This window comes from Oncorhynchus masou, chromosome 30, assembly GCF_036934945.1.
Source record: "Oncorhynchus masou masou isolate Uvic2021 chromosome 30, UVic_Omas_1.1, whole genome shotgun sequence".
Taxonomy (NCBI): Eukaryota; Metazoa; Chordata; class Actinopteri; order Salmoniformes; family Salmonidae; genus Oncorhynchus; species Oncorhynchus masou.
Window position 1 is genome coordinate 3777943 of NC_088241.1, and position 11138 is coordinate 3789080.

Below are 11138 nucleotides of genomic sequence, written 5' to 3' on the forward strand. Positions count from 1 at the left end.
GAAAACTGTTGGAGGGGCAGGCAACTTCAACAGTTTGACCAATTTTTACAACCCTTTCGGGTTGTTTGTTACAGGTTGGTTGTATCCAATAGCAAGCATTATAAAATGTCACCTCTCACTGTGTTGCATTGGATTTGTAGCAGCTAAAAATAATTTAAAAAGTGCACAACGGTATTAAGCTTTCATTTTTCATTACAAAGTGTATTGTCCTGCATGTGTTTATTGGCCACATATACAGGATCAAAACATAAGGGGAAGACATTTTATCCAAAACAAACATCTCTAAAGAAAAGAAAACAATTTTGGGTCAGTCAATACTTGTCTCAATGTGGTCATTCCACAAAAAACAAATTGTCAATTTTCTTTAAAAATAAAAGGCCAAAAACATGACACAAAAACCGTAGTCTAATGTACAATCTCATTACGTTTCAAAGTCTTTAGTTACTTCTACGTTGATAGGTTGGTTTTTGTTTATTCGAAACAGGGCTTTTGCTTGGGAATAGTACATTGCGGCAATATTTCAGAACTGTATTTGGACCACAACTGGGCTTACTCAGGAACTGTAGTCAGGTAGAGAAGCCAATAGCGAGCTATAGAACACTCACACAGTGGAGATGTCAGACATAGTATTAAACACTGACACACATCAACTGACAACCTGAATGACACCCTAACTGCTAGTCTCACAGTTATCAACTCTTCCACAAAATGTGATTGCAGAACAGTGTACACCTCTCTCAATGATATCTATACACACCATATATCCCTCCTAATCTACGCCCTCAACCATTCTCCAACCAGCACTCCCAATCCGTCTCCCTCCGTCTTAAGTCAACACACAATAACAGGCAGGCAGCCAGCCATACAAGGCTGGGTTGGGGTTGTGAATGTATCTGTAAGAGGGGTAGAATCACCCCTGACCTTTGCATGTCTCTGGTGCACAAGGTAACAATGTGCTTCACCACTGATCCAGGATCAGATAACTCCCAACCATTATGAGGATGAACAACTATCGGACCCTGGGTCAGTGGTAAGAGATCCTCCTCAGCTCGAGTGATGCTCTCCCTTCAGTCATCAGTGCTCTCCAGCACGCTCTGGCTCAGAGCCAGGTCCCAGTAGTGTTCTGTTCCGTGCTTCTTAAAGTGTTCTCTAGCCATGTTCTCTGTAGGACACTGCTTAAACTTAATCTCCCCGTAGTTACGCTCCTTAGCCGTGCCCTGGGAGGAGGATAGGGGACAGATGGAGGCAGGAGAGAAAACAGCAGGGGAAGAAAGACAAGGTTAGATCAGTCTATACTGTGTTTACAATCAATCCATTTTAAAGAAGCCAGTTGTCCAAGATGAACATGATTATTATATGAAGCATGCATTACACTCCTGGAGCGTTAGTGAAATAAGATGTCATGGTTAACCACTCACCTCCCAGACCAGGCTGCATCTGTTGTTCTTCTTGGTCTCATCGTCTGCATCTGGATCTGACAGACAGACGAGAAAGGAAAACAGATTCAGAACCACAACAAGTACAGTGAAGTATTATGTAATATAAACAGTAAGACATACAGCGTGGATCATCAACTAGATTCAGCTATGGGCCCATTTTTTCTTGAGCAGATGGTCAGAACATAATTACAAATCATTTGCAAATTGACCACAAGAAGCCCATACAGATATAACATTTGACTACAACATTTTCAAACCATGCTTACATTTGTATACAATCACATAGAGACAAGAAAAAGTTTGTGAACCCTTTGGAATTACCTGGATTTCTGCATAAATTGATCATCAAATTTGATCTAATCTTCATCTAAGTCACAACAATAGACAAAGTGTTCTTAAACTAATAAAAAAAATGTATTTTTCTTGTCTATATTGAATACCTAATTTAAACATTCACAGTGTAGATTGGGAAAAGTATGAGCTCCTGGGCTAATGACTTCCCCAAAAGCTCATTGGAGTCAGCGAAGTCTAGTGGGTAGAGCGTTGGGCTAGTAATCGAAAAAGTTCAAATCCCCGAGCGGACAAGGTACAAATCTGCCCCTGAACAAGGCAGTTGTTCCAAGGCCGTCATTGAAAATAAGAATTTGTTCTTAACTGACTTGACTAGTTAAATAAAAGGTACAATAAAAAACCTGGAGTCCAATCAATGAGATGAGAGATGTTGGTTAGAGCTGCCTTGCCCTATAAAAAAAATAAAACTCACAAAATTTGAGTTTGCTATTCACAAAAGGCATTGTCTGATGTATACCATGCCTCGAACAAAAGAGATCTGACTTGCACAAAGCTGGAAAGGATTACTCTCCCTAAGAGTAGCTGTCCTGCAAAGAGCACAGCGCAGAATGCTCAATGAGGCTAAGAAGAATCCTAGAGTCTCAGCTAAAGACTTACAGAAATCTATGGAACATCTCTGTTGACGATATGTAAAACATGCAAAACACGAATGGTGTTCATGGGAGGACTGCTGTCCAAAAACCCCATTGCTGCACATCTGAAGTTCGCAAAAGTGCACCTGGATGTTTCACAGCGCTACTGGCAAAATATTCTGTGGACAGATGAAACGACATTTGATTTGTTTGGAAGGAACACAAAGGGCACAGTACACCAACATCAAAACCTCCTCCCAACTGTAAAGTATGGTGGAGCTGCTTTGCTGCTGGTGGGGCTGCGTTGCTGCTACAGGGCCTGGACAGCTTGCTATTATCAACAGAAAAATTAATTCCCAAGTTTATCAAAACATTTTGCATGACAATGTTAGGCTATCTGTCCGCCAATTGAAGTGCAGACGTTGGGTGATGCAACAGGACAATGACCCAAAACACAGAAGTAAATCAACAGAATGGCTTCAACAGAAGAAAATAGGCCTTCTGGAGTGGCCCAGTCCTGACCTCAACCCGATTGAGATGCTGTGGCATGACCTCAAGAGAGCATCCCAAGAATATTGCTGAACTGAATCAGTTTTGTAAAGAGGAATGGTCCAAAATTCCTTGAGCGTTGAGCAGGTCTGATCCGCAACTATAGAAAACATGTGGTTGAGGTTATTGCTGCCAAAGGAGGGTCAACCAGTTTTTAAATCCGAGGATTCACATACTTCTTCCACCCTACACTGAATGTTTACACGGTGTGTTCAATAAAGACATAAACACGTATAATTGTTTGTGTTTTATTTGTTTAAGCAGACTGCGTTTGTCTATTGTTGTGACCAATTTATGCAGAAATCCAGGTATTTCCAAAGGGTTCAAATACTTTGCCACTGTATACATCTCGTATGTTAGAAATACTTTGGAACAGATTTCCAAAAATTACAATCACAATGATTTGTTGCTGTTTTTAATATTTTATGAGACAATCAGTTGTGTTGTGACAAGGTTGATGGGGGTATACAGAAGATAGCCCTATTTGGTAAAAGACCAAGTCCATGTCATGACAAGAACAGCTCAAATAAGCAAGAGAAACGACAGTCCATCATTACTTGAGGACATGAGGGTCAGTCAATAGGGAAATTAAGAACGTTGAAAAAAAATTAAAGTGCAGTCGCAAAAACCATCAAGCTCTATGATGAAACTTTCTCTCATGAGGACCGCCACAGGAAAGAAACACCCAGTTACCTCTGCTGCAGAGGACAAGTTCATTAGAGTTGCCAGCCTCAGAAATTGCTGCCCAAATAAATGCTTCAAAGAGTTCAAGTAACAGACACATCTCACCATCAGCTGTTCAGAGGAGACTGCATGAGTCAGGCCTTCATGGTAAAATTGCTGCAAAGAAATCACTACTAAAGGACACCTATAAGAAGAGACTTGCTTGGGTCATGAAAGATGAGCAAAGGACATTAAACCATTATGTCCTTTGGTCTGGAGTCCAAATGTGAGTTTTTTGGTTCCAACCGCCGTGTCTTTGAGACGCAGAGTAGGTGAACGGATGATCTCCGCATGTGTGGTTCCCACCTTGAAGCATGGAGGTCGTGGTGTGATGGGTCTTTGCTGGTGACACAGTCAGTGATTTATTTAGAATTCAAGGCACAGCATGGCTACCACCACATTCTACAGGCATACGTCATCCCATCTGATTTGGGCTTAGTGGGACTATCATTTGTTTTTCAACAGGACAATGACCCAAAACACACCTCCAGGCTGTGTAAGGGCTACTTGACCCACGAGAGTGATGGAGTGCATCAAATGACCTGGCCTCCACAATCACCCGACCCCAACACAATTGAGATGGTTTGGGATGAGTTGGACAGCAGAGTGAAGGAAAAGCAGGCAACAAGTGCTCAGTGGAAACTCATTCAAGACTGTTGGAAAAGCATACCTCATGAAGCTGGTTGAGAATGCCAAGTGTGCAAAGCTGTCATCAAGGCAAAGGGTGGCTACTTTGAAGAATCTAAGACTTAAAATATATTTTGATTTGTTTAACACTTTTTTGGTTACTACATTATTCCATGTGTTATTTCATAGTTGTGACGTCTTCACTATTATATTGCAATATAGAAAATAATACAAATAAAAGAAAAACCCTTGAATGAGTAGGCGCTCAACATTTTGACTGGTACTGTATATATAAATTAAGTTCTCACCATCTCTCTTGGAGTTGTGTTCTTCCCATTTGATTCTGCTCAACATGAGCCTCTTGAACTTCTTCTGGGCTTTGGGACCTGAGAGAACAGTACATGCATGCTCAGTCATGTAGTTAACTCTGGGGTAAAGAAGAACCCATTTACAGCAACATAACAAGAAATGTTATGAGATTATCATGAGTAATTCATGGTAATTAAAGGCAACTTGAATGGTTCAGACTCAGTGAAAGTAGACCCCATTTAAAGAGACTAACATGGTCCCTCTCCTCTCACCCCCTCCCCTCCAGCCACCCCTCTCTCACCTCCCTCCACCACCACCATGTTGACGTCTCGGTGTAGCACCACGGTGCCCGTCAGGTACAGCTGGTTGGCGTTAGCTTCCACCTTAAACTTCTTAGCCGGGTTGTGGAGGTTACGGATCCTGAGGGAAAGCGAGCAAGTACAAATGAGTAGGAAAGGCACACGAACACACTAAGCCGTAAATAGTTACATGTGCACAGAGACTTACCTAAACACTATAACATGCACACAAAACCTTACGCTATCCAGAGACAAACCCTAACTCACCTATAGACTGAGATGTGAACTCCAAGACTCAGGTCCTCTTTCAGCTTCTTCACCTTCTTCTCTTTTCTCTGCTCGGTTGTGAGCTTCCGGGCTGCATTGGCCTCCTCATGGGCCCTGAGGACAAACACACAGACAGCTGGTTATGTAGTGAGAGATGTCATATGGAGGGAGAGGACAGAAATGGTGAGTCAGGAAGTGGGTGAAATAGGAGCAGTGAAATAGGAGCAGTGATAGATGGGAGGCAGAAAAGAGGGGGGAGAGAGAGCGAGGAGAAAAGGGTTAATAGATGAGGGAGGGGTAAGAGAAAGAGGGGACAATACAGAGAGAAATGTGTTGTGGTTTGACTTACTTCTGTCTCTTGGCCATCTGTGCTCTGACGTGGGCCTCTACCTTAGTGGGATCCTGTACTGCCTCCGTACCCAGCACTCTCATCAGGTTAGAGATGCGCACTGACGAGACAAACACACTCAAGGTCAAAGATGCACTGAAACGGGGAGGAGAGGAACACAGGCCTCAAAACAGGACTACCCCTCAGTAAAACTTCAAATTGAAGAGAAAAGCAGCATTACGTCAACAGCCCTGGTCTCGATCCTACCTTTAGGTTCTGGGGGTGGCATGAGCCCCAGTCGGACCTTCTCCTGAAGCTCTTTCTGTCCCTCCCGGCGAGTCTGTCTCCTCAGCTTCTTCTGTTCCTTCTTAGTCAGGTACACTCCCAGAGTCACTCCTGGCTTGTCTGTGTCCACTGGAGAGAGGAGACCAACACTTAGAGCTGCCTTCTCAAACCGAACAGTAATCTACTCCTCTCGGTCAGGTTGTCAACAAGGCGGCATGGCGCATCGTTCAGAAACATACATCTCTTTTCCATAAAATATGTTTGAATTTTCAAACTAGTTTTCACCTGGAAGCCAGATAAAGGGTTTCTATCAAAACCAATCCCTTTGTCATGTGAAAACAGAATCCTAGCCATTACTCCACACGCTTAATTAGGTAACTTTTGTTTTGAGTCGACTTCGCCGTGGGCTTGAACAGGTCCCCTGGGACACACCTGGGCGGCAGCCCCGTTCCAAATAGAGCACAGACAACTTTCAGCCCATGCAAAACACGCCTACACAGGAAGCCGGGTGAGATTAATCTAACCCACTGACTAATATCCAGGAGCCCTTATTGGGAGCTTGACATAAAAGTAACATCAAAGAAGGGATGTGTGTGGTTACCTGGGGGGCTGATCTGAGCAGGGTGCTCCACCAGGTTTGTGACACCAAACAACTCCATCGCCACAAAATTGGTCTCTGTGGATCTGAGAGAGAAGAGATGTGATCAGCACAAAAAGAAGTCTGGAAAATGGTGCAGAGAGGACTTTCATGACAATTCTTCAAAAGGTATACAACTTGGATGCAGGTGTTAGGATGACTATATTGAGCTAGTAAAGTGGGGATTAAATGTGTAAAGACTCACAGGTCAATGTTGGAGGGGAGGATGTACGAGTCCCACCACTCAATGATGGGCACCTGCCCGTCCCCCAGCATCTTCTTGGGGGCAAAGAGGGCCAGTTTGGTGGAGGCCTGGATCCCAGTCTTCTTGGCTGCCTGGGCGATCTCTGTCTGCAGCTTCTCCAACTGGGCCTGGACAGGAGACAGAGGTGGTTTTGGTTGTTTAATTTTTCCATTTTGCAGTTAATGTTACACTCTACAAATATTTTTTTCCTCTCTGTATTGAACAATTGTTGCGAAACACATTCAAAATAATAAAAGGCTATGGTGAGAGGTGGAAGGTGACAGGTCAGGGGTCAGATTTGGTACCTTAGTTCTGATCCTCTGGGCGATCTTCTCAAAGCGTCCCTGCTCATGGAACTTGAAGCCCTTCTTGGCTCGCTGGGCGGGTGCTATGTTAACACGCCCGTCAAAGTAGATAGTGGACTCCAGGTCCTCGCCAGGTTTCTCCTTCAATTGCTGACGGAACTGCTCCCTCTTCACCGCACGGATATTAGCTGTGGATGGAGAGTCAGATATTAGCTGTGGATGGAGAGGAGATGAATGAACAGTCAGACAGGTGACTGAAGATCGGGGAATAGAGCATGCTGATTGTGACAGTAGAGGAGAGTGTTGTACCTTTGAGGGTGGGCATGCGGTGTGTTAGCTCCACCTCGTTGCCGCTGGCATCCACGGTCCGACCCATATCATCCAGAATCAGAGGGGCCGGCTTGTTTGACTCACGGGCCTCTGCCACCTTCCTACACCCAACACACACACAAAATCAGATGACATACATGTGTTAAGCCTCCCTGTAGTATGACATGTATTTGTGGAAGTGTCTAAAGTTGGGTCTGTGGTGTATGCTATACTCACGGTGGTGCTATCCCCATGGCGTGTAGGTTGGCCAGCGCCACCAGGTTATGAGGTCCTCCAGTGTTCCCAATGGCTCCCAGTATACCAGGCTTCATGGCTAACTGCGACTGGATGCGGGCCTGCAGCTCTGCAGCCTTCCTAGCCTTCTCAATGGCATCGTTCATGAAAGTAGCTGCCTGGGAGGGGGCGATGGACTGGGCCGAGCCCGAGGAGGGGGTAGAGGGAGCGGGGAGAAGATGAGAGGCGAAGGGGGGGTCTGGCTGGGGAGTGGGCAGGGGCAGCCTCTGGAGGGGGACAGGAGATTGTGATGAGACAGTAACAACACAAGTCCACAATATCTGTCAGACATCTACACTTTTAATTTATAAAAGGAGGAGAAAAGACAGCCAATCCTTCAAGAGAGGGAGAGAGTGGAGAAAGTTTAGTCTCACCTGCTGGGAAGACACTGGGACGAAGCTCAGCTGTTTCTTCCTCTCCTCTATCTGTCTGGTGGCAGCTTCCATCATCTGTTTGATCTGAGGACAGAGAGAGAGGGAATGAACACTGATTCATTTCACAAGGATCGTGAGATGTCTGTATGTGAAGCAGGATCTTGGAACATGCGTGTTTCATATGGGAAACAGTGTATGTGAGTCTCTCTGTGTGTGTGTGTCTGGCTACCTGTATCTTAGTGAGCATGCCAGGGCTCTCAGTAGGGGGTGCAGGTAGGACCTCTGGTTCCTCCACCTCCTCGAAGCGGGGGACACGTTTCCTCTTCACCGGCACACCATCTCCTGCCTCGGGGACATCCCGCCTCGCACCCACCTCCACCTCATCACCAAACACATCCTGGGGGAACATCAGTAGGCGGCAATGGCCTGAGGCTCGGCCTGAGGCTTTGCCAAGCAATCTAACCAATGCAATGAGTAATTTAAACAACGTCCTGGGAATATCCACTCACTGTTTCCTGGTCCCAGGGGAGATATGTATGACACTAACATAATAAAGATCAAGCCTTGAGAATGACTTTCTGTAGATAAACGAGTTACTGAGTTGAAATCTCTGATAATGGTAGAAACTCACCTAGCCTATCATTTACACCCATTCAATCCCTTCTGATATCTGTGCCATCTCCATGGTCTAAACATGTAGGTAGCTACTGGTTACAGGCTACAGGTTAATGTGTTCCATCTCCATGGTCTAAACATGTAGGTAGCTACTGGTTACAGGCTACAGGTTAATGTGTTCCATCTTCATGGTCTAAACATGTAGGTAGCTACTGGTTACAGGCTACAGGTTAATGTGTTCCATCTCCATGGTCTAAACATGTAGGTAGCTACTGGTTACAGGATACAGGTTAATGTGTTCCATCTCCATGGTCTAAACATGTAGGTAGCTACTGGTTACAGGATACAGGTTAATGTGTTCCATCTCCATGGTCTAAACATGTAGGTAGCTACTGGTTACAGGATACAGGTTAATGTGTTCCATCTCCATGGTCTAAACATGTAGGTAGCTACTGGTTACAGGTTAATGTGTTCCATCTCCATGGTCTAAACATGTAGATAGCTACTAGTTACAACCTACATGTTAACGTGGAACGTGTGGTACAACAGCAGCAGTGTGTGGTGAGGTCTACCTTCAGGTCTCTCTTGCGGTTCCTCTCCCCAGCACCCTTGTTCCCACGGGAATTACGGCTCTCCTCCAGGGCCTCAAATAGTCTCTCCACGAACCCACCGGCAGACTCATCCAGGAATGGACGCAGCTGGTCTGATGGGTCAAAGGTTAGGGGTCAAGGGTCAAATACAACATTTAAAGACTGCTGAACTGTTATATATTTGAACCAGACCCACAAAAAACAGACGTTCATGAAAAATAGGCTAACAAAACAGATAAGACAGCGTACAACACAGCTTTTCTGCCACAATTTCAGTGTAACATGTCACACACCAACTGCCTTCATAATCCCCCTCTCACACACCTGTGGTCTTCCTCTTGTCCAGGCCCTTGCCTACACAGTGCAGGGCCGCAGTAACGACAGTAGGCTCAGAGAACCCCAGCACCTTCTTCACGGTCCGTTCCACCCAGGGCCGTAGCTCCTCCACCTCCCGTTTAGGAAGAGACATCGTCTACAACACAACGGTAGTCAGTAAACTAACTGAAACAGACACATTTCTTAGCTAGCCAAGTAGCTAACGTTCACCTATCCATGCCACTAAGGTTATCAGCAAAGTTGACAAACAGACCAACGTCACGTGTATCTGCCCAGCTAAGTTAGCTACTAAAAGTTATGGTTAGTTTGCTTGCCAAGTTAAACACTTGCAGTTTTTGTTTCCCTTGCCTGTTCACATTTCACCTGTCAACACAGATTTTTGCCAGTGTTGGCTAACTAGTTAGGGCTCAACAACTAGCTAACTTGCTAGCTATGTCTCAACTATTAGCTAGCATTGAACTCTTGTAGCTAGCTAGCAAGCTACAACAGTCTGATTCCCCCGTGCGGTGAGATCAACTTACCAACCAGACTATTTCGTCCTTAACAGGTAAATATATCCTCTTATATCAGTTATATTCTAAAACAGTAATATTAAAAGATAGAAATACATAATAAATTCAAGCCGCTGTTAACAAACTTTCAGTTAGCGCGGCGTTCACACGACGTTCTGAATTCAGAACCCGGAAGCGGAAACACGTGAGGTACCCTCTCTGCTGTTAGTACTTGTTTGTTGTTTCTGCCTATCGTGAATCAATCATAAAATCAACACGTGTATAATAGTTTTTATTTATTTAACTAGGCAAGTCAGTTAAGAACACATTAAAATTGACAATGACGGCCTACCAAAATGCCTCCTGCGGGGACGGGGCTGGGATTAAAAATGTACAATAAAATATATGACAAAACGCATCACGACAAGAGAGACACCACAACACTAAACAAAGAGAGACAAAACAACATAGTATGGCAGCAACACATGAAAACACAACATGGTAGCAGCACAATACATGGTACAAACATTTTTGGGCACAGACAACAGCACAAAGGGCAAAAAGGTAGAGAAAACAATACATCACGCGAAGCAGCCACAACTGTCAGTAAGCGTGTCCAAAATGTAGTCTTTGAATGAAGAGATGGCGATATAACGGACCAGTTTGAGGGTTTTTGTGCAGCTTGATCCAGTCGCTAGCTGCAGCGAACTGAAAAGAGGAGCGACCCAGGGATGTGTGTACTTTGGGAACCTTTAACAGAATGTGACTGGCAGAACTGGTGTTGTACGTGGAGGATGAGGACTGCAATAGGTTTCTTAGCAAGGGGGTGAGGCCAAAGATAATAAAAAGAGCCTATGCTGCAGGCAAAGTACTTTCATCAAAATACAGATTTCCCAGAGGTAGTCTACAATTTTACCACTCACCGTGTATTTGACACAGATGATTGTCTTGTTGTAGCAGTTTGTCACTTGAATACAAGAGTGTGTTCAGTTTGATTGAACTTTTGCTACGTTTCGTATAGATTTGTACTGAACGGCACGTTCCCCCAAAACGTTCAGATCAAATGTGCCACATTCTTCGTAAACAACAGGTGTGGACTAACAGTGACATTCTTTCTTACGGGCCCTTCCCTTATATTAGTACCGAGTCGATATTCAGGGGTATATACGGTCATTGAGGTAGATATGTACATAA

The 11138-nt window shown here is 44.6% G+C and overlaps 1 protein-coding gene across 6 annotated transcripts; it reads right to left on the reverse strand.

Moving 5' to 3' along the window:
* Positions 1-202: 202 nt before the first annotated feature.
* LOC135521818 (U4/U6 small nuclear ribonucleoprotein Prp3-like) lies at positions 203-10627 on the reverse strand. 6 transcript variants are annotated; one of them, XM_064947564.1, is made up of 17 exons: positions 10604-10627; positions 9442-9589; positions 9100-9230; positions 8142-8309; positions 7913-7996; positions 7482-7765; positions 7245-7366; positions 6936-7123; positions 6592-6758; positions 6351-6433; positions 5732-5878; positions 5486-5585; positions 5137-5250; positions 4872-4990; positions 4570-4647; positions 1419-1474; positions 203-1217 (listed from the first exon to the last, which is right to left on the reverse strand). In XM_064947564.1, exons 2-17 carry the CDS (start codon positions 9584-9586, stop codon positions 1068-1070), a joined length of 2136 nt encoding a protein of 711 aa, XP_064803636.1. In that variant the 5' UTR covers positions 9587-9589; positions 10604-10627; the 3' UTR covers positions 203-1067. The 6 variants fall into 6 exon arrangements, 5 of the variants coding, with proteins under 5 accessions (XP_064803636.1, XP_064803637.1, XP_064803635.1 ...); XM_064947565.1 differs by lacking the exon at positions 10604-10627 and adding an exon at positions 10525-10542; XM_064947563.1 differs by lacking the exon at positions 10604-10627 and adding an exon at positions 9975-10146.
* Positions 10628-11138: the final 511 nt, after the last annotated feature.